Source organism: Muntiacus reevesi, chromosome 18, assembly GCF_963930625.1.
Source record: "Muntiacus reevesi chromosome 18, mMunRee1.1, whole genome shotgun sequence".
Classification (NCBI taxonomy): Eukaryota; Metazoa; Chordata; class Mammalia; order Artiodactyla; family Cervidae; genus Muntiacus; species Muntiacus reevesi.
In genome coordinates, this window is record NC_089266.1 from 28,971,783 (window position 1) to 28,994,091 (window position 22,309).

The following is a 22,309-nucleotide window of genomic DNA, read 5'->3' on the forward strand; positions in this document are numbered from 1 at the left end:
GATGGGGTCGAAAAGAGTCGGCACGACTGAGTGACTAACACTTTCGCTCGTAGGCAAAAGACAACTCATGATGTTGATCTCACAGGCGTCACTTTTTCTACACTTAACTAAATTTTAATAAAATATAAAATTTTATATTTTCCTGCTTTGAGGGGAAGTGGTACCCTGGGGATTCCTTGCTCCCCCTGCAATTCAATTTTTTCTTTTTTTTTTACTTATTTATTTGGCTGCACCATGTCTTAGTTGCAGCATGTGGGATCTTTAGTTATGGCATGTGGGATCTAGGTTCCCAATCAGGGATCCAACCCAGACCCACTGTCTTGGGAGCAAGAAGTCTTAGCCACCGTACCACCAGGGAAATCTCCTTTATTCCTTTTCTTTTCGCCTCTAATCTGTTTTTATAAATTTGCTATCTTTTAAAGCTCTTACTTGTATGTTTCAACCTCTAAAGGCAGGTATAGCTGCCTTTGGCTCAGTCAACCAATCAAGCACTTTAATGCAGCACCTGGCATGAGAAGACCCTCCTCCAGGGGATCTTCCAGACCCAGGAATCGAACTTGAGTCTGTTGTGTTCTGTACTGGCAGGTGGGTTCTTTACCACTAATGCTACCTGGGAAGCTCATCCAAGGCCTCTACTCTTTCCTAAAAACTACCATCCACTGTCAGCATTTCAACCTCACTCAAAAATTGCGTAGGACACAAAGTCCTAGACATCAAGGGCTCTCAGGTCACCGGTGTGGCCCAGGTCCTCCCAGCTCTAGGGATGATGCGGCACAGGCCCCGGGCACCTGGTGAGCAGGGAACTGGAACTCGTGTGTTCTGTCTTCCGACCTGGCATCACGATGCCCCCTGGTGACACTGGGCCACTCTGATCATAGGCAGAGCTCAAGCAGAGCTGCTGGGGTGGAGCTGCCCCCCAGCCGCTGCCCTGTCTCTCTCCCCTGAGCCTGAACTCTTGCTTGCCCAGCAGTGACCTCCATGTTGCCCTCTGTACCTGGGCAGCTAGTGGCAATTGCATTCCCAGAAGGGCAGACTGCTGCTACCCTTGAAGGTTTAGGCTCAAGTCTGGGGCATAGTTGAGAGCAAACATTCATTGGGCATTTGCTTCAAACACTGCCAGACACCTGGACCAACAGCAACCATGCTTCCTGCCTCCCTTGCCAATCAACTGACTTCTCAGTAGGTTTGACCAATAGTTGGCCATGATGGGAGACTGGAAGGTCTCCCCACTCCTCACAGCACCTCTGTCAGTAGCTGAATGTTTTCCGGGCCTCCAGCTGCTGCCCTCATAGTTCCTGCCATCAACCACTCCCGTTCCTAGGCTCTGATGTCTTTCCCCAGAGGCAACAGTGGTTTCTGGCCTTGCCAACCTCTGATTGTTTCCTTGTTCCCTGGTTTCCAAAATGACGCCTTGGTGCATTTATGCGGGCCTCCCAGCCAAGGGGACGTGTGTAGTTGTTCTCACTCCAGGGTATTTCCCTGGAAAATTCCTGAATTTCTTCCTGCTCGAGCTCAGCAGGTCTTGTTCTCCATCCCATGTTCAGCTCGCTCCCCAGGAATGAGGCTTAACAAACTTCATCCGGGTCCCTGCCTCTCCCTTCCTCCCTGTCCAGCCCCTGCCGCTAGCCGAGCTGTCTGTCCTGTAGAGGCAGGAGCATTAGGGGCCCCTGAGGGAACGATGGGCAGGATGGTGCTTTCAAAGTCACCCTGGCAGGAGGCTCCTCGGGGTGTGGAAGAGGCAGCCAAGGAAGCGCAGAAAGTCGCTGTGTTGTTCTGCCCTGAGATGCATGTCGTTTTCCTCCTAAAAAACTTTCAGCACCTCTCCTTTGACCATAGTCCTAAATGAGTCTGATAATGGCCTGTGTCCATGGAGAGGTGACATCTACCTCCTGGTGGGAATCGGGGGGCCCTGTCCCCCCAGCATAGGTGGGTGGCGCCCAGGACCTGAGGCAGCAGAGATGGCTGTCTAGTTATAAGACTATGAATAATGTCTTCACACTGGAGTCAGACCATGGCCTTGGCCTCAGATCGGCAGGTGGTGGTGATAGTGGACAGAAACAAGGCCTGGAGTGGCCTGCAGAGAACCCTACCCCTGGGGTCACCTCCCCGGGGCTGAAACCTCCCCTGTAAGTCAGAAAACCTGCATCAAACCCAACCCTAATGGCCCTGCAACACACAGGCTACTCACCTGCATTGTCCAGGCTCCTTCACAGCTGTCTGAGGTTAAATGAGGTAACTGAGTACTTTTACCAACAAGTCATTCCCATGATTTTTACCGAGACACATCAGAGTTCTGCCCCATGTTTCAGCCCTTGGGGACCACACCTGTCCCCCAGCTTGTGGACAGATCTGCTTCCCTCCCAACTGCCCAGCCATGACATGAGCCAAGATGCCCTGAGTGTGCTGTGTTTGGTCTGTACGTCCTCAGCACCCCACACGTGCACACACCTACTGGAGCTGAGGGGAGAGCCTGCACCCCATTAGAAATGGTTTCCAACGTGTGCCTCTTCCTTCCAGGGATTTCCCAGATGACCCAGATGTGCGCTGGGACCCAGAGCAGGCAGCTGATGTCCTCCTCCGGCACGTAGAGGCCAACGGCATCAACCTGGTAAGGGTACACGCCCCCCTCTCCAGCAGAGACCCGGCCTGTCTCTCTGCACCTTTCCTGTGTAACCACAGAGCTCAGGGGGAGGCAGAGATTCTCCCAGACTGTGCCCTCTTCACCAGCCCCCCCACCTCCATGCTGCCCCCCTGAAAACCCAGGTCCCCACAAGCCTATGCCACAACACGCTGGCACAGAACAAGCGTTTTCATGTTAGGGTGTCACTGTAACTCTGGGGTAAGTGTTGTCCTGATGCTCACCTTCATCGAGGAAACTGAGGTTCCCAGAGGCTCAGAAGCTGCCCGAGGTCGGCAAGCGTGAAGCTAGGGACTTGAGCCTCCACTTTTCCCTCTAGAAAATACGAGGCTAAATCAAATCCACAGCCCCTGTGGAGAGAACATTCCTGGTTAGAGCTCCGGTGGGCCTTCGATTCACCTGCAGAGGCAGACGGCTCGGGAACACCCACCTCGACGCTCAGGCCTTGCCAGCCTGCATCCTGCCAGCAGTCCATCTTAAGGTGCTGGGAACATCTAAAATAATAATAACCCTTCACGAGTTAATACCTAAATCCTACCATTTAAAGCCCCAGTCATTGGCTTTTAAGTTTTGATTAATCCTTGTTAGAAGGTGAACCCCACTGTCAGGCTTTTATCAGTGATGCATCCTCCGAGTGAACTGAATTATTAGGCCATTGTTAAGAGCAGGTTTTTGTGGATTAGTCAGACTGCCTTTGTGCTCTAATGACATAAATACAACGGGAGCTTCGTCCACATGGGCCAGAAGGGGCACCTAGCCAGCTGGCTGTGAACCACGTGGAGCTGGAGGTGCAGGGGGGCCGCTGGACCCACCAGGGATCTGCACCGGCTTTGCACTTTGTTCTGGCCGGACGAATGGTCACCAACAGCTGCAGGCCCACCCCTCCTGGACGTACCTTTCTTCAGGGTCTGAGGTGATAGCTGGCCTGGCTCTTCTTGCCCTGCTTTTCCCAGACCACACTCAGACCCTCTCAGGGCTCGACAGCCTGGCGGTGGACAGGGCTGGTCCTCAGGGCCGGCTGGGGCACAGGGCAGGGTCTGCGAGGTGTACCACAGTGACCCTTGGCACCCTGTCTTCCCAGGCAGTGGCCTGCCCATGGCTGGTCCCCAGACTCTCTCCTCTCTGGCTTTCGTTCATAGGAACAACTGGTCTTCAGTCACTCCTGCTTGTGGGATAAACTCCCATCTTTGTGAACTTGGCCATCTCTGACCAGCCCTTCCATAGGTGCCACTCGCTGGTGAAAAGGGCTGGACCTCACTTAGGGGCCGAGTTAGTGTTTAGACCACATCACAGCCGCAGCTCTGAACATCCAGGGAGGAGGTCAGGGCACAGACACAGAAGAATCTCCCAAGTTTGTTTCCCTAAAAACTGACTTGTGGTCCAGGCCCAGCTAAGACCACCTTCTCACAGAAGCCCTCCGTGACTTCTTCAGCCCTCTGTGGGACAGTATTTGCTGTGTGTCTTGCCCCGGTGACAGGTGTTGCTGTTTATCCTTCACGGACCATGTCCCGTGAGCCACTGTCTTAGAGAAGTGAAAGCAGCCTATTGTTTACTGGGGTCCGGGGAAGGCTTCATTTGAACATAGGTTTCTGCAGGTTAGGGGGGAAGGTGGACAGACACCATTGCTGCCAGGTCCTAATCTGCACGAGACCAGGGGGTGGAGACAGTTCAGCTCACCCCTCCTCAAGGCAGGAAGACTGGGGGTTTGTTGGAAGATGTGGGATAAACAGGAAACAAGACCTTGGAGAATTTTAAGTGATGGGGGTGAACTGCAGTGGCCCCAAGGCCCCAGACCAGGGAGTATGCCCCGGCTGGCCTGAAACAACCACGTCCCAGAGTTACCTCCACCAAGGGCAGCAGACACTCAGCCTGGGCTGCTGTCCAGGTCCTAAATGTTCCCACGGGGCTTCATCTGACCTTCACCTTGACCCAGAGAGAAAGGAGGGAGGCCTCACTCTTCCAGCCTCACAGATGAGACACTGAAGATGAAATCGCTCCCAGTAGCGACGTTCTATGATATGCCGGAGGGTCAGGGTAACTAGGTCAGAGGTGAGAGTGGACTTAGGCACTCCACGCTTAGCTGCACAGGATGGGATCAGAATGGGGTACCTGAGTTCTAGGGTGGAGTGTTGTTTTTTTTTTTTTTTAAATAACACACTATAGTTTCCAGAGCAATTTTAGGTTCACAGTAGAACTGGGAAGAAAGTACACACGTACCCCTGGCCCCACAACCTGTTACAGTGAATCTACAGTAACACGTCATCATCACCCCAGGTTCATATTAGGGTTCACTCCTGGTGCTGTATGTCCCGTGGGTTTTAACAAATGTATGACACGTACCCACCATAATGGGATCTGCTTATAAGCCTTTAAAAAAAAATTTCCCACTGTGGAGAATTTCAAGCATGCAAAAGTAGAGCAAAGAGTATAATGAAACTCGTGTTCCCATAATTCAGCCTCACTAATTATTAACTCAAGGTCAACAGTGTTTTTCTTTAAATGCTGGCTCACCTGCCCCTGCTCCTCCATCATCCTGCTTTCTTGGCTATCTGGTTCCCTCTTTCCATCCCCCTCAACCAGCCATACCTCTGCCTTTCTCTGAGTCCTCTCTTCTTTCCTACATCTTTTTTTTTTTTCACTTATCCCAGCTATTCTTTTACATTTATTATCATTATTATTCAAATTATTCTTTGGATTTTTTAAAGTCATCTGTGCAGAAATGAATCTGGAGCCTAGGCGAGGCTTATAGTTGGAGAAGCAGATGCTGGTCTGAGAATGTGGACGCAGAGGCAGCCTACGAGGAGCCACGGGCTTCTGTGAGCCCCAGGGCACAGTGGACACTGTCACCTAGCGCTTCCATGCCCTCAACGCAGCACCAGGAGAGGGACTGAATAATCAGACGGCATCGACGTGAACAAAGGTCACGCAGCAGCCAGTAGGGAAACCAAACGTGCTGATAAGAGGCCACACAGATAAGAAAAACAGACATGCCGAGCCCAGGTTTCTCTCGTGGCCCAGTTCCACTCTTCTCTGCTGTCCAAGTGTAACAGCATCGTCAAACCCACAGCCACAGGGTTGAACGGCAGTCACACCACCAACCCGTGCCCAAGTCAGTTCTGATTCACTCGGAACACGAACAGGCTCAGGGTTCTGGGCCCTCCTGTCTGTCCTAGGCGGTGTGCACAGAGGTGGGAGAGACGGTTCAGTCTGGAGTGAAGCTCTGTGTCTCTGCAGGTGGTGACCTTTGATGAGGGGGGCGTGAGCGGGCACAGCAACCACGTGGCTCTGAATGCAGCTGTGAGGTACAATGGTGCGCCAGTTCCCTGGGCGGCTGGGATGGGCAGTCTCCTCAACACTCTCCACCCCATGGGTCACTTCACCTTGTCCTCCCAGGAGCAGGCGCCCTCGAGTCCTAGAGTTATGACCTTGTCTCCTAATAGCTGAGTCTCTCTGTCCCCGGATGCAGCCAAATGCAGGAACTGACTGGATTCCTCCCTCTGCTTTGGCCTCAGGAAACGTTACAGCCAAATTTCACCTCCTTGTAGCTCACGGGGAGGTCTGAGGCCTGGGATCCATGAATGGGCACCCTCCTGATTTCAAATCTTTCTTTGAAGAAGAAGGATGTGCACGTCATTTGAAATCTCACCTGTTCTTTGCAGCAGTTCATTTTACTGACATGCATCTGCATTTAGGGCTTCCCTGGCAGCTCAGTGGTAAAGAATCTGCCTGCCAATGCAGGAGAGGTGGATTCAATCCCTGTGTCAGGAAGATCCCTTGGAGGAGGAGATGGCAATCTGCTCTAGTATTCTTGCCTGGGAAATCTCATGGACAGAGGAACCTGGCAGGCTATAGCCCACTGGAGTTGCAATGAGTCAGACACGACTGAGCGACTAACAACCATGACTACCACCTGCATTTAACTGGTTAAAAAAAAAAAAAACAACCCTCACAGATTTTGAGGGACTTCTCTGGGGTCATACAGACCTGGAGCTTATGTCCTGATCTCTTGAGCCTGCTCCTCTTGGGCCTACAAGGAGCTTGCTGGACCCAGCCTAGGGAAGGGAGAGGGCAGCTTGAGGTCAAGGACTGACTCTACACCCTTCTTCTGAATGTGCCCGTTCTCTTCAGGGCTTGAACGTGTGTCTCCAGGGCCTCTCTCTCCTGCCCTTAGATCTATCTGCCTCTGAGCTCTTTCCTTGGAGTTCATCCCCAGGGCTCCACCCAGAGTGCAGGATGAGCTGCCTCTGAGCTTGGCATTTTCTATTTCTCAGGCTCTGTAAGTCAGACCAACTTATTGTCTTTAATCCTTGCTCCTGAGAATCCCTACCCCATGAGTCCATGTGTCTGTTTGTTGGAGTGTGGGGGAAGGGGACTCTTTGTCCCATTGCCCACCTGTCAAATTTCAAAACAACAAGAAGTTCATTTTCATATTGCTGTTGGACCCAGCTCACCCCTCCTCTTAGGATAAATACTTTTTCTCACCACACTGCACAGCATGTGGGATCTTAGTTCCCAGGGATTAGACTAGGGATTGAACCTGCGCCCTCTGCAGTGGAAGCGCAAAGTCTTATCCACTGGACCCCCAGGGAAGTCCCCTCACGCCTCCTCTTAGGGCAGTGAGCACAGAATGGCCTCTACTGCCAAAAGATGTGTGCAAGGGGAGGGGACTGTCAGGGAAGAAACACCAATTAACACTTTACATATTTTCCCACCACACCCACATCACAATCTCATGAAAGAGAAAAACTCTGAAGAGTCCATTGTTGTTACTTTCATCTCTGATGGGCACAGCTTGGACCAGGGCACCTCATAAGCCACTGGTCATCTCCAGATTGGCTGACCTTGAATGAGGGACCCACCCTAGCCCCTTCAGCTGTAGCCAGAGGTATGGGGTTTGAGGAATCTCCATGGTGACTTATGCTGAAGAACCTGCCTGGAAACCTACATGGAGGGACCCCAGGGTGGGGCAGGCCTGGCTCTGACAGCCCCTCCAGTTAACTGCAGAGGGTTCTCACTCGCACTGTCTCTGTTTCCTCTGCCAGGACCCTGCATGCAGAAGGCAAGTTACCTAAAGGTAAGGTCGGGCCCTGTTGGAACAGGTTGCTGCTACTGTCCCTCTAGGGTGAGAGTGCTAAATATACAGAGAGCTGCCCTTGGCCCAGTGGCGGGAGTGGGGCAGACAGGGAGGTGGGGCCACGCTGTCATGACGCAGCTCACTGCGCCTGTCACAGGGGGGTCCCCAGGCCTCACGGTCAAGTTGTGTCCACTGAGAAGTACCCTCTGGGTGTGAGGGAGGAGGGGGTGTCATTGGGGTTCTCTAGAGAAACAGACCAACAGGAGATGCAGACATATGTACTGCTGTATATGTTATACACATACATACAGATGTCTAGACAGCATCACTGACTTAATGGACATGAGTCTGAGCAAACGCCAGGAGAAGGTTAAGGACAGGCAAGCCTGACTTGCTGCGGTCCATGAGGTCACAAAGTGTCGGACACAACTTAGCGACAGAACAACAACAATGACATAAAGAAGGAATTGGCTCACACGATTATGGAGGCTGAGAAATCCAGGATCCGCCACCTGCAAGCTGGAGGCCCAGGAGAGCCAGGGCATCCCTCAATCAGTCCGAGTCCAAAGGCCTGAGACCAGGGAGCCGATGGGGTTAGTCTTGGTCTCGGGAAGACGACCAGGGTCCAGCTCTGCAGTTGGACAGAAGGGGACACGTTTTCCCTCCCTCTAACTTCTGCTCTGCTCGGGCCCTCCCTTGATGGACTGGACAAGACCTACCCAGGTCTTCTGCTTTCCCCAGTCGTCCAGTTCAAATGTGACACCCACAGACACACTCAGAAACAATGTTGACCAAGAATCTGGGATTCAGATGGGCTGACACAGGAAGTTAACCACCTCTGTGGGCCTTGCCCCTCGCCTGCCTGGCTATCTCCCTGGCCAGCTCTATCCTACCTCTAGTGTCCTTTCAGAATGTCCATCCAAGTTCACATCTATCCCCCAGGTAACTGAACAGGCTGTAGGTGACTGCTTGGTGCTGGACAGGTCTGAAACACTTCCTAACTCACAGGAAGGCATCTGACCGCCCTTACCTCCCTGAGCCAGTTTCTGTCTGGACATGCACCCCTCACAGGAGAGCCCTGGGGGCGGAACAATGGACCCCCAGGCAGCATGCCCTCTCTGGGTGGGCTTCTGGCTGGTGAAGCTGCAGGGGCTCAGGAACATAGCTCTCGTGTGTTTGCTCAACCCTGGAAGACAGCTCCAGTGGTGCTGGTGGGAAAGAACCCACCTGCCAATGCAGGAGACAGAAGAGACCTGGGTTGGGAAGATCCCTTGGAGAAGGGAATGGCAACCCACTTCAGTATTCTTGCCTGGAGAACCCCATGGACAGAGGAGCCTGGCGTGTACTCACGAAGAGTCGGGACACGACTGAGCAACTAAGCACATGGCACGTGGGAGACAGGCAGGTCCCACACTCACAAATGACCAACAGCCCATCATACAGACAAGAAACTTGAGGCTCACTAAGGTGGAGGGACTTCCCGAAGCCCATGAGTTCTCCGGTGACGAGCAGGAGCCAGGTCTCCAGCCTCCTAAGACAGAAAGTCTGCCTGTACCACTCCCTGCTTGGGTTTGACCCTGGCCTCCAGCAGCCAGCCTCTCCCTGCTGGGGGCACGGGCGGACAGAGGGTGTCCTGCAGGTGTTCTGGGCCCTTTCACCCTCTGATCTGTGAGAACGGTGGGCAAAGAGCAGCCTGATGATGCCCTGCCCTGAGCTGCAAAGTCAGGGCACGCGCGTGGGGCGTTCAGGAAAACCAGCCTGGAGCTGCAAGTCTCCCCGCCCTCCCCCGCCCCCACAGGGTGCTGGGTGCTCACGCTCCAGTCTGTGAACCTGCTGCGCAAATACCTCTGTCTGCTGGACCTACCCTGCTCCCTGCTGCTCGCCCGCGACGCCCTCTTTGTGCTCACCCAACGCGAGGCAGCCCAGGCCCAGGTGAGAACCGCCCCTCGGCCCCACACCGCTCCCCCCGCCCCATCCCAGGTCCCCCAAAGCCCCTCACCCAAGGTCTTCCAAGTGGTTCTGTCCCCAGAGCGGGCCCACAGCCAGACACTGGGAACCGTAGACCTTCAGGGACTTTCACCTTGTCTTCTGAGTCTAGAAATAGCACAAGCTGGAAAAAATAGCAAGTAACAATATAGACTCAGTGTAGAAAGTCTGGGAGTAGTTACATAAAAGCAAGTCAAAAATAAAAATCATTCATCAAAACTACCTGCAACCCCATCCCATACAGGTAATCATTCAAACGCAAGAGTATTGACATATGTATGTAAAATGGGGTGACACAGAGCCTGCTGTTTGAAACCTACTTTAACATCATGACCGTCTTCTCTGACATCCTTACGTGCTCAAATCTTAATGGCTGCCTGTATTCCTTCACATGGACATGCCATATAACAGTTCACAAACCCCTGAAGGTTGGACATTTTGATTTATGGGTTTTTTACTGTTGTATGTGGACCAGGCTTCCAGCTTGAGTCTAAGGACTCAGACCTGTCAGGAGCCTTAGTAAAGACCAGTGGGCAGCCCACTGTCTGCCTGTTGAGGAGTCAGGCCAGGTGAGGCCCTCTTGGGAAAGTGGTGATGGGTGGGGCAGGGGGTCTGAGAAGCACAGGGCTAGGGACGAGGCTGCCCAGGAGTTCTAGCCCTTAACCCTTTGCATTCTTGCCATGGAAGTGGAAAGGGTCAAGGGCTAGAACTCATGTGGGACTCTGAGAGTAATTTTTTTAAATGTTTTAATGGGAGGATAATTGCTTTACAATGTTGTATTGTTTTCTTCTGATCAACACCATAAATCAGCTATATGTCTACACATGTCCCCTCCCTCTTGAACCTCCCTCCCACCTCCCACCCCATCCCACCCCTCTAGGCCATCACAGGGCACCAGACTGAGCTCCCATTATCTGTTTTACAGATGGTAATGTATATGTTCCAATGGTACTCTGAGAAAAATTTTTACTTAAAAATTGTGGCTGTATTTCCTGTTGAAACCACAGTATTTCATATTTTTGCCTGAATATACTGATGGTTCTCATTATCAGCTTCAAGCTTGCAGTCATCACGGGGTATTTACATCTCTAAAGTCACGGATGTTCAAACAATGAATATAAAATGAGTTTTTTACGTAAATGTTTGCAATGATACTCGCTTAGATTATAAGCATTAGTTATGGTCCTTACAGAAAAACAGGAACTGTATTTATAGGGTATATCTAGTTAAATCAGTTGTTATGATCTATTCTGTTTAGAAACCGAGCTACATTAGTTCTGAATAATAGGATAACGTTCCCCCACTGGATGGCAAAGAGACCCTGCACCTATGGGTACCATTTCCTTTCTTCTTCTCAGAGTGGCTGTATTTACCCAGCTTAGCTGATTCAGAGGAGTCTGGGCAGAGGGCTAAAGGGGCCAAAGGGTGAAGAATATGGGCGGGGCAAAGGAGTGAAGAATGTAGGCTTGAGTCAACCTGAGGGCTCTGGGTTCCAATTTCAGCTTTACTACCTACTTGCTATTTGAGATGGATGAGTTTCCTCATCTGTAAAGAAAAAAAACCAAAACAGTAACAGCCCTTCGCTCACAGGGTTGTTAATGGAGATTGTGTTCGGCTGCATCGGGACCGGCTGCTGTTGTCACGGGGATGTCAGGAGGTGGGGGAGTGGGGCAGGAAGCAGCCACTAGAGGCCAGTGCAGGGGATTTCGAAGGTCACAGGGGAAGCCAGGTCCTGCTGCGGTTTGGAGTGCGCAGGTGGGAGGAGGCAGATGGAAACAGCACATGGCCAGGCACCAGCTCCAGAACCACTCCTCTTGTCCCCCCAGAGAGCCATGTCCTGCCACCGCAGCCAGCTGCTCTGGTTCCGCCGCCTCTATGTGCTGTTTTCCCGCTACATGAGGATCAACTCTCTGAACTTCCTCTGAGCCGGAATGGGCTCTCGGATCCAAGGAACCAAGGGAAAGACAGCCAGGGAGCCCAGGGCCTGTCTGGAGCAGGCTTGTCTCCCTGAGTCAAGGACATCCCAGCGTCAGCCTGAGTTCCAGGGCCCTGTCCTCCAAACTGACTGGCCTCTAATAAAATGGGGGCTGTGCAGATCCAACAGGCTGCCAGGCCTGAGCATCTTCCTCTGGGCGACAAAACCACAGCCACCAAACACAAACCAAGCCAAGGACAATGACAGCTACCCTGCTAGCTTCTCGAGTTCTTGTGTGAAACAGTTCACACAATGGCACAGTGTCTGTCAACTCCCTAACACAGACCTGCAATTATTATTTTTTTTTTTTAATTTTTTTTTCAGTGGGTTTTGTCATACATTGATATGTATCAGCCATATAGTTACACGTATTTCCCATCCCAATCCCCCCTCCCACCTGACCTGCAATTATTAAAAATAAATGTAAAGGTCTCTAGAATCCCATCCTATGTCATGTATTTTCATGTTTTTTCCAAGGCAAGCTCGCCCCCTATACACACACAGGACAACAGTCTATACTGAATTTGTTCAACCATAATTCCATGGATTTATCTTTGTGGCCTACACATCAGATTGAAATCTAGGGAAAACGCCTCCCCAAGGGGAACTCCCAGGTGGTCCAGTGGCTAAGACTCTGCGCTCCCAATGCAGGGGACATGAGAAGAGCAAGATGCTACCAAACAAAAAAAAAATGCAAGTTATAAAACAAAACATACAGAATCTAGTGGTAAAGAATTTGCCTGCCAATACCAGAGACGTAAGAGATGTATTTGATCCCTGGGTGGGGAAGATCCCCTGGAGAAGGGAATGGCAACCCACTCCAGTATTCTTGCCTAGAAAATCCCATGGACAGAGGAGCCTGGTGGGCTACAGTCCACAGGGTCTCAAAGACACAACTGAAGCGACTTAGCATTTGTTTTTAAGAGACTCAAAACTGTGGGTTTTATATGCCACTGCAAGAGGGATGCAGGTCAGAGGGGATGTTCACTGCACCAGACTATACTCCTGTTTCAGCTGTAGAATGCTTTACCAGCTCCTTCCAACTGGCCTTCAGCTGACGTGGTAACCACACAGAACCCCAGTCCATCTGGACGTCCCTTCCTGCTTTTTTCTGGTCTACTCTCCTTCCCAGATAATTTCTTAAGTCACTTTCCTAAAGCAAAGAGCAATACTTACTGTTTGCCATTATGCATGTACGTATACACCCAGTAGTTGGTAATGGAAGGAATGCTTTAAGAAAGCATCTTATTATAATAAATAAAGCACTAATTATGATACGAAGCTACATGAAACACAGAGGGTGGGGACGGGGGACGGGTCAGAAGACTGTTTAGAGCCCTCAGGGCTTCCCAGCACATATAGGACAGAACCAGGACGCCACAGGCGGCTTCTGTTTCCTTCTGACCCTCTACTTCTTCCCACCTCAAGCCTGGCTTTACCTTGTGCCTGCACCTCTGTCCACAGCTGCTTCTCCCTTCTCTTCCCAGATCCTGCTTCCTTTAAACACATAGGCTCAAAGTTACTGTTGATGGGTAGAGGGGGCGCAGTTTTAGCAAAATGAAGAGCTGTGGAAATTAGTGGCACAAAACCATAAACATACTCAGCACCACTGAGCTGTGCACTAGAAATGAATTTCGTTTATTTTACCACAATCGGGGGGAAAAAATAATCAGAAGCTGATTGACTTAAAAAAACCAGACTCCCATCACACTCCCCCCGAGGTCTTCCACAACTAGCTTCTCCCCCTCCAGACTCCTGGGTTCATGTTCTTGTCACAGCTCGGGTGGCTTGTGACCACTCACCAGCTCTCGTTTGTCCTTTGACACCATCCCCCCCACCCCACCTCCTGGCCAGGCCATGGCTGCAAGAACCATCAACAGTGCTCAGTAATTACCTGCTGCTGAACCTGGCCTCGGAAGCAAACCCAAAGGACAGAGAAGACAATAAACCAGAGGAACCACTTTAATGTTAAAAATATTTATTTCTCTAGAAGATCGCACAAAAGTCAGGAAGGGGGACAGAAGGGTATCAACTAGCCTATGTCAAAATCTGAGCTAGGGGAGGACAAGAGCTGCCTGAAGACACCGGTGGCCGGAGCAGACTGCAGAGGCCGTAGGCCCTTCCTGGGCAGGAGGTGCAGGAGCTCACTCCTTGGACATGTTCTTGATGGTTTTATGCTCCTTCATGGCCTTCTCCCAGTCGCTGCCATTGAACTCCTCCACCACCACGCTGCGCACGGTGCCCTCGTCCAGGCAGTGGGGGGCAATCCCTGCAGGGAGGCAGGCGTGAGAGCTGGGCAGGCTCTCGGACAAACCCACCCCGCAGCTCACCACGGCAGCTCCTGGCTCACTCTCTTTCTCTCAAACGGGGCTCAGGGGTGGCCAGGGCTGACTGTCATTGAACACTGAGCTGAGAGGACAAAAGAGAAAGGCTTGAACCCAGAGCCACCTCTGCTGGGCAGCCTGAGGAATTCACAGGCCTCGTCCAGGGCGCTGAGGGGTAACTTTCTCAGCTTTAAACATGTCCCCATCTGTACAGGAAGGCAGGCGGGAAAGACACTCCGTGTGGCAGAAAAGGAGCAGACAGGAGCTCTATGGGAAGAAGGGTAGGCAGGCAGGGTGACGTCAGGCGCCCCCCAAGGCTCGAGGCAGCTGGCCCACGGCAGTCCTGGAGGCTGCGTCTCTGCAGGGCCAACTTTCCAGGAGCAGCCTCCATGGCTGCTTCCTACCTGATTTGCACGGCAGCTGGTGTCATTCTTAACAACTGCCTAAAGGTGGTTTTGCCCCCAGATCCAAGAAGAGGGACCTGGGGTTTCCCTATTTGTGTTTGAACAAGCCCAGTTTTACTGGCATCATCACTGCTGTTCATCCTTACCTCCTTCAAGCGCCCCCACCTCCACCCCAGGCCCATGGCCTCCCCCTGCAGTGGGTCCCCCAGCAGCATCCAGCTCCCACAGCAGTAGGAAATTCAAGTCAGGACCGGAGGGCCTCTGGAGGTCCAGGGCCAGGCTATGTCGTGTCTGCAAAGAGTTCAGCTGACGAGCCCTACTCCTCTCACACACGCAATGGAGAGGCCTGGCCAGGCAGGAGGCTGGCCGAAGACTCCAGCACCCACTCCCAGAACGCATCTCACTCCAGGCGGCCACAGGGCATCAGTGCCCCGAGCCTGACCCTACTCCACTCACCGAAGACTCCGGGGTTGGAGCCTGCCCCCCTGTCCACTCACCGAAGCCTCCAGGGTTGGAGCGGGGAGAGTAAAAGCTCTGGACACCGCAGCGCTTACAGAAGGTGTGCTGCGCCTTGTGGGTATTGAAGGTGTACGTGGTGATGCTGTCGGCTCCCTGAGAGATACAGACAAGGAGCTTCAGTTGTCTTTTACAGAAATAAAGATCTAATGTAAAAATCTCAGTGGGGAACGCCCTCTGGTCTGGCTCCCAGGATCACGAGGACACGTCCAGTCTGAGGTCAGGGCCCATCCTCACCACCTGGAGACCCGTCAGCCTGGAGTGTGACAACTCAGGGCTCCTCCTGGGTCAGCTGCACAAAACCTTTGACCTTGAGCTCCCCTCTATGGCCCAGGCCTAAATGAGGCGGCATCAAGTGAGAGACTGGGTCCCCATGTCCCCAGACAGCACCGCTCAAGGCCTTGAGAAGACGCTCACTGGACTCAAATTCATCTATAAAGGACCAGGAAAGGACACATGCTGGACATCATGGGCTAACATCCCTAATGGAGACATAGGAGATCCAGCAGAGGATGTGCACAGATAGTTCAGAAAAACCGGAGAACAAGTCTCTCTTTAACCTTCAACACGATATCCACGCTCACAAACTGCAGTGAGGTATGCTCTTCATTGTCCCAGGCAAAAATCACCAACTGAGCTTACTTGGAACTGCGTGTGTAGAGAAACGTGCACTCCTGCATGTGAATCACAGGAGTACAAATCTACAACACTGGATAACACCTGCCAACATTGCAAAACGCATATTTTCTCTAACCCATCAATGCCACTTCTAAGAATGAATCCTGCCATTAAAACTGTATTTTATCCAAGCACGTGGATATGGGTGTTAACGCACCATCTGTAAAGGCAAAACCTTATAAAAAATGGAAACTGTGAAATTATAGGTTTTTTATTTGAGGAATTACATAATGTACACTTGAATTGATAGAAGCATCTGTTATTGATAATTTGTGTGGCAGTTTTTATTGATGATTTTTTAAATAAAGTTGATATTTTAAAGTAAAAAAAAAGGAAACTGTCCCACAGAAGATTAGTTAAAGGAATCAAGTACAGACATAAGAATGGAATCTCTTTGAGTTTTGAAAAGAATGAGGCAATTCCACTTAGAAATACCAACAGGCAGACAATCTCCAAGGTTACAGAGGGAACTGAAAAGGCGAGGTTTGAAACAATTTGTGCAGTACACTACCATTCCTATTTTTAAAAAGCACACGCCCTGGCACACACTTTCAAAGAAAGAACTGAGAAAGCAGTAGTTTACCTCTGGAGACACTGGGTGACTGAAGGGTCAGGTGTCCATATGTCTTCCCCGACCATCACCATGGAGAGGGTCCCTCAGAGCCACACACAGAAGTGGCTCCCTGAGGGGTCTCTTCTCAAACCACACCCACCCCCCACCCGCTGCCGACCTCTCCTCCACACACAGGCAGCAGAGAACAGTCACGTGGTCCCCAACCACGCAGGATTATCTGATCAAACACTCCCCCTCAAGAAACTCACAGCCTCACGGCCTCCTGGGTCTCATCAGCATGAGGGCCCGGTGCTGACACGCAGACCCGACCCCACCCTGTTCATGCATCCACCCACCAGCCTGACCCACCCCCGAAATTTCTGCTGAACACATGGCCCATCTTAGTTGTAATGGCCTGTACATTCCACCTCCCTGCTCACTTCTGTCTCCCTGCCCTGTCAGAAATCACCACCATGATGACAGACCCATGGTCGATTCTCCCGACCCCAGGGGTCACACCCTCTGAGCCTGATCAGTCCTTCCATTCTGAGGATGCTCATTTCCAGGCTGCCCACTGATCTGCCCCCACCCTCTGGGCACGAAGGCCAACCTGCAGCTCCTTGGACATGCAGAGTGTGCGCCCCCAACATGCCTCATCTCTCGGGGCCTGCCCGAGCCCACCGAGACTCGCTACCAGCCAGCCTCTGCCATGCTGCCCTGCTTAACTCTCCACACGGCATTTCCAGGCCTCTTATTTCTCTGTCTCCCCTTCGTAAAACATAAGCTCTGAGGGGACAAGGGCCTTGTCTGCCACATAAACTGCTGGGTTTCAGTGTGACAGAGCCTGGCACACAGGAGATGCCCATAAACACTGCTGAATCAAAGAATGAGTTCTGTACTTAATTTTAAAGAACAGAAAATTGCTCCTTCAACAGGCTGGGTCAGAGAAGAGAACAGTGCAGTAAACACCAGGGCTACGACTGATGAGCGGGCCCATGGCGGGTACAAAGTGGGTAACTGTCAACTCTGAAACCAAGGGCCCCTGGCCCCCCATGTGTCTTCAGGGACCACCTGTCTCAGGGGGTCGGGCCACCGTCTCTAGCTGGCACCCAGGGGAGGGGGTCTCATGGGAAAGACAAGGGCAGGCCTGCTGCCCACTGGCACCCTCCTCCCCACACAAGACACCCACGGGAAAGATCCAGGGCAGACAAAGAAAAGCAGACAAACTGACCCAAGGTGCCTGGGATTAAATCTCAGCTTCTCCTTCCAGACGCTCACTGAGTGGCCACTCAGTTCCAAGGCCCCGGGGCCAGGAGTGCAGACATGACTAGAGGTGCTTCCAGGAGCCCCTCCTGACCCAGAGAAGGAGACCCTCTCACAGGTCACAACCCCAAAGCAAAGACACTGATCAGACCACAGCAGGCAATGGGACCTGAGGACCAATCACAGCCCCATCCCACCCCATGAGCAGAGAGTGCCAAAGCTTCTGTACTCTTTGACCAGAGATTTTACTTCCAAGAGAACTGATCCAAAGAAACAATTTCTAAATTATTAAAGACTTACACACAGGGAGGTTCAAGACAGCACTGCACTCAACCTAGACGTTTAAGTGTAGAAAATCACTTGTGGTACATTCATATAACAAAAACCACTACAAATACAGCCATAATTGTATAAGTAGGAAGTGGCTGTGGCCGGGAGGGGGTGGAGGAGAGGCCAGGGGCCGAAGGATGGTGGTGGGAAGGCCTTTCACTCTGTACCTTGCAAAGCTGGATCAAGCACAAAAAATTCCCCCAAAGAATAAAAGTAAAAAATCTTTTCAATTATTTATTTTTCATTAGGAAATGGTAAGAGTCAGTTATGAAACAGAAAAAGAGGTAAGATTCTGTGCTGAGAAAAACGCATACATTTAGACGTATTCATCCATGTCCAAAATAACACACAAGGACACACACCAAAACACAATAATGGTTACCTTTGATTGACAGGATCTGGGTGATCTTAAATTTATTTTTTGATCCTCCGTGTTTGTACATAATGGATCAAATATGTATCCAAAATATAAAGGAGAAAAACAATGTAACCTTTTAAAGAGAAGCATGAAACCTGGGTGACAGGGAAAGTAAAGCCCCTGAGAGGCCCAAAGAGGCCCCCAGCTCCCTGTAAGCCAGGGCAGGGCCCCCCAGTCCTGCTCAAAACACTCACCTTCAGAAGCTTGAAGCGAGAGGCCGGGACAATGAAATGTTTGTTCTGCTTCTTCTTGCAGATGCTGCAGCTACAGAAAGACACGAGCAGACCCCAGATGGTTATGTGCCTCCTGGGTTTCCCCGTCCCAGGAGCCGGCTGACCATGGAGGTGAAGGCCCTCTCACTGCCCTCCAAGGAAGGGTGGCTCGGGCAGGTGGGCTGGGTGCCTGGGGGCCTCTGCTCCGCAGGTCCATAGCCAGCAGTGCAGGCCTAAGAAAACCAGGACGTGCAGAACCACGTTCCTGCTGCCCACTCTGCCCCTGCTCTGGTTTACGAGTGAAGGGAAGGGTGGGTTCTGGAGACTGGCAGAAAACAAGCCTCAGGCAGATCTCCGCTCTCTGCCTCGGGATCCACATCCCCAGCAGAAACAGACAAGGAGGCCTAGGTGCCCTGACCTCCTCCGCGCATCAGAGGAAGCCCAGCTCCACAGCCCACAGGTCCTCAGAAGTAAACCTAAGTCCTTCGTTTTCGTCCGTCTTTTACAAAACTCTAATTCCACACAGGGTCCTCTAACAGCTTATTCCATGGAGTGGCTTCTTCCATCTGTTAGTACTGGGTCAGTCCCCGCAGGAGGAATTCCACGGAATTTATTTATTCTTCACATATAACCCAGGCACCAGCACCAAGGGGCAGAAAGAACTGGCTATTGTTGAACAGTCAGTTACATACCAACCACAGGTCAGAAGTCGAGCCTGGAGGGCCTGACCTATCACAAGGCGGGCAGGTGCTGACAGGAGGCCCTCTGCTGACCCTGGTAGCGTCATCTGCCTCACCTAGACAAATGGGTCAGGTGGCCTGGGGCATGCCAAGCTTCCAGGTGTGCACGCACTTGCCTCACCCCACCCAATTCTGTGGAGTTCTGCAGACTCTGCCCAAGGCCTTTCATCTAGCATCCAGCCCAACCATCTTCAGGGTACCACTCTCTCCCACCACTCTCTCCCACACACGCACTCTTCTCTGAGAAACTGCCTGGCACAAGTCGAGGGGCTCCTCCACGTCCCCTGCGGCTGTGCTGCAGGACTGAGCTGTCACACACAGAGCAGGCTGTTATTCTCAGCCTCCCGCCATCTTTAAAAATTTTAATGAAAACATCTAACACACATAAAAGGAAAAAACAGAACATGAACCATCACCAGACCCCAATTCCCTGCTCACGGCTACGGTCGTTTCACCTGGACCCCACTCCCCAGACCATGCTGAAGCACCCTCACGCGCTGTGTCCTCTGAAACAATATAGGAAAAGAAGACACTCACTTGCAGTCAAAGATGTGTAGGTCAGCTGAGGCCCAAACTTCAAAGCGCACGGCCCCACAGTGGCAGCCTCCTGTGTGTTTCACCAGGCCCTGGTATTCGCTGGAGGGAACAGAAATCAGAGAGATTAGAATTCCTAAGCAGTCAGGCCGCAGTGGAAAGAGAGCAACAAGATGGAACTGGAGTCTTCACGGGACAACAGGGACACGTTTCTGCTTTTGAGGAGGCGTCCTCAGTTTTATAAAAGGATTCCGCCTTTGTCTATGAGCTCTTTTTTTTCCACTTCTATTTTGTTAAGTTGCAGAATAAATTATTCCCAATGTATGGGAAAGAGAGAACTGGGGTGAAGATCCTAAACCAGCCACCTGAACATTTTTCTTTATATGGCCAGTCCTAATTAAGATTTTTTATAAGCAGGGCAATAAAAAAACAAGGGACAGTAGACAGGGTCCCTGCCCTTAGGGACCTTGAGCAGCCATTACCCAAATTACTGAATGTTTACATGACTGTGAAAAAGGGTGTACAGGCTGCTAAGAAAAAGAAAGGCAAGGGCACCAGACCGAGTTCAGTGGTTCAGAAGAGTCTTCAAGAAAGTTAACAAAAGGCTCCTATAATGCTGCTGTATTTCCCTCCTGTATTTTGCATACATGTGACTTTTTACAGAGCTATCTGTACACATTATGTTCAACTTTAATCCCTTTAAAACTTGTAAGTCAGGTCCTTCACTGGACGTTATTAAGATTTGATATATATCATCCAAGTACTTTCCAGAAGGGCTGAACACTCTTATCAGTAATGAATGAGAAAACATTTCACTGAATCTTCTCAAGCAATAATTACAGGGAAAGTAGCTTGCTGCAGTTTTATTTTGCATTTATTTGGTTACCAAGACTGTATGCTTTTTCATGTTTCTATACAAGCTGACTCCATTAATTTGATATATTTTTTCCCTGCATACAGAAACAATGCTTATGGTAAAAAACCTTACAACATTTGACAGTGCTAAAGGTGAAAAGTCTCCTAACACCCAGAGGGACCCACAGTTAACTGTTTGCTCTATGTTCCTCCAGATTCATACAATAATGTTTTAACAGTAACAGTGAAGAGTTATATATTCTTTTTAGTTTTTCTTTCTTGAATGAATGTAACTTGCGCCAATCTGATAGGTTAAAAAAAAAAAAAGCATTCTTTCACCTCAACACTTGGAAATCTTTCTCTTTTTTTTTTGGCCATTTATCAGTTTGTTTTAAAGTCTAAATTTACTCCAAATCTGCGTTTTAGGACACCGGGCAGTAGCTGGCACACTTTAAGGGCTCGAAATTGTTGGATGATGTAGATTTTAAAATGTTCAGCCTACAGTCCAAGATGATAAACCAAAAAGTGAAGCACAGGGAAAACCCAATATTCCATCTCTGAGAAGACTCGCCTAACGAAGAGAATTTCTTACGGACAAAAGACAAAAAAACACTTTTAAGAAAAAGAGATCCTCAAGTTGTTATGCAATTGTTGGGTTGTTTTGTTTTTTGGGGGAAGGGGTTCTACTAAAACACGACTGACAATGAAATATTAAGGGCGCTACAGGGCAGGGGCCTCATCTAGACGACGAGGCGCCCCCCGGAGCTAACAGCTCACTGCGAACCCCACGGACCGTCCAAAGTTCTCTGCGGCCGCTGGGAAGCCGGGGGTCTTCGGCCCGCGGTCGCAAAGCTGGGGGAAGCAGAGCCCCGGGCCCTGGAGCGCCCGCGGAGGTTCCGAAGCCAGAGGCCCGCTCTGTCTTCCCGCCGCCTGGCTCCGCGCAGTGCGCGCGCTGTAACCGGGCCGCCGGCCTCCCCGGAGGCTCCGAACTGTCCCAGCGCCTCTCGTCCCGGCCCTGCCCTCACAGTCGCTCTCCAAATATAACATGCACAAACACGAAAGAGGCCCCGGGACCGGGGAGCCGCGCCGACCCTCATCCCAAGAAGGCTGCCGCCTCGGCACGCAGCGCTGGCCGGGCGGAGGCCTTTGTCCGGCCAGTGCGCGGCTCGAGCACCACAGGGACGTTAGGGGCGCCGGCCCGGCCGCGCCGCACTCACTAAGTGTCCAGCAGCAGCTTGGCGGCGCCCTCGAAGCTGAGCCTCTGCCGCTTTTGGAAGGTCTCCCAGCGCTCCCGCTGCTCGCCCAGGTCCAGCTCGGACGCCGCGAGCGCCGCGGGCGGAGGCGGAGGCAACGGCGGCACCGGCGGCGGCTCCCCGGGGCCCGCCTCCTGCGCCGGCGGCGACCGTCGCTTGGCCGCCGGCTGCCTCGCCGCCGCCCGGCTCCCGCCCCCGGCCTGGACCGCGGGCCGCCGTGCGCGGTCGGCACTAGGAGCCGAGGCGGGGGCCCTGGAGGTCCCCGACCGCTTCTGCCCGCGTGGCTTGGTCGCCCCGCCGCTTCTCGCCCGCCGCATGGCTCCCGCAGCCTGGCGCGCAGGCCTCTCCGCCGCGCGTCCCCGCTCACCCGCGCGCCCGCTGCGCCCCGCGCGCTACCGCCGTCCGCGCGCGCCCGACGCTCCTCTGGCCTACCGGGCGCAGCGCCCGCCCCGCCCCAGCCGGTGTCCGGCCTCGGCCCCCGCCCCGCCCGCACCTGGCCGCCACGAGCGCACCCACCCCTGCCCACCGCGGGGCCCGCACCTGTGCCGCTCCGGCT

At 52.1% G+C, this 22,309-nt stretch overlaps 2 protein-coding genes across 6 annotated transcripts in view; one reads left to right on the forward strand and one right to left on the reverse strand.

The window, feature by feature from the left end:
- Positions 1-19,659, forward strand: part of PIGL (phosphatidylinositol glycan anchor biosynthesis class L) — a 48,329-nt gene extending 28,670 nt beyond the window's left edge. Inside the window, exons 3-7 of one of the 5 annotated variants that reach the window (XM_065909134.1) lie at positions 2,518-2,608; positions 5,873-5,940; positions 7,681-7,712; positions 9,511-9,644; positions 18,415-19,659. In XM_065909134.1, the coding sequence (XP_065765206.1) occupies positions 2,518-2,608; positions 5,873-5,940; positions 7,681-7,712; positions 9,511-9,644; positions 18,415-18,495 (406 nt within the window). In that variant the 3' untranslated portion in view covers positions 18,496-19,659. Of the gene's footprint in view, positions 1-2,517; positions 2,609-5,872; positions 5,941-7,680; positions 7,713-9,510; positions 9,645-9,942; positions 11,495-11,524; positions 12,118-14,557; positions 14,889-18,414 lie in introns of those variants that run through there. The other 4 variants (XM_065909135.1, XM_065909133.1, XM_065909136.1 and 1 more) reach the window with 4 other exon arrangements.
- Positions 13,635-22,130, reverse strand: CENPV (centromere protein V). Its single transcript, XM_065909132.1, has 5 exons — positions 21,718-22,130; positions 19,649-19,747; positions 18,354-18,423; positions 14,899-15,013; positions 13,635-13,942 (listed from the first exon to the last, which is right to left on the reverse strand). The coding sequence occupies exons 1-5, from the start codon at positions 22,068-22,070 to the stop codon at positions 13,818-13,820; spliced, it is 762 nt and encodes a 253-aa protein (XP_065765204.1). The 5' UTR covers positions 22,071-22,130; the 3' UTR covers positions 13,635-13,817.
- Positions 22,131-22,309: the final 179 nt, after the last annotated feature.

Excerpts from the sequence above, each read along its gene's own strand:
- CENPV (XM_065909132.1), bottom strand. The coding sequence starts at position 22,070 with ATGCGGCGGGCGAGAAGCGGCGGGGCGACCAAGCCACGCGGGCAGAAG. Across the intron at positions 19,748-21,717 it reads AAGCTGCTGCTGGACACTTA|CGAATACCAGGGCCTGGTGA; the intron begins GTGAGTGCGGCG and ends TGTTCCCTCCAG. Across the intron at positions 15,014-18,353 it reads CTCGCTTCAAGCTTCTGAAG|GGAGCCGACAGCATCACCAC; the intron begins GTGAGTGTTTTG and ends TGTATCTCTCAG.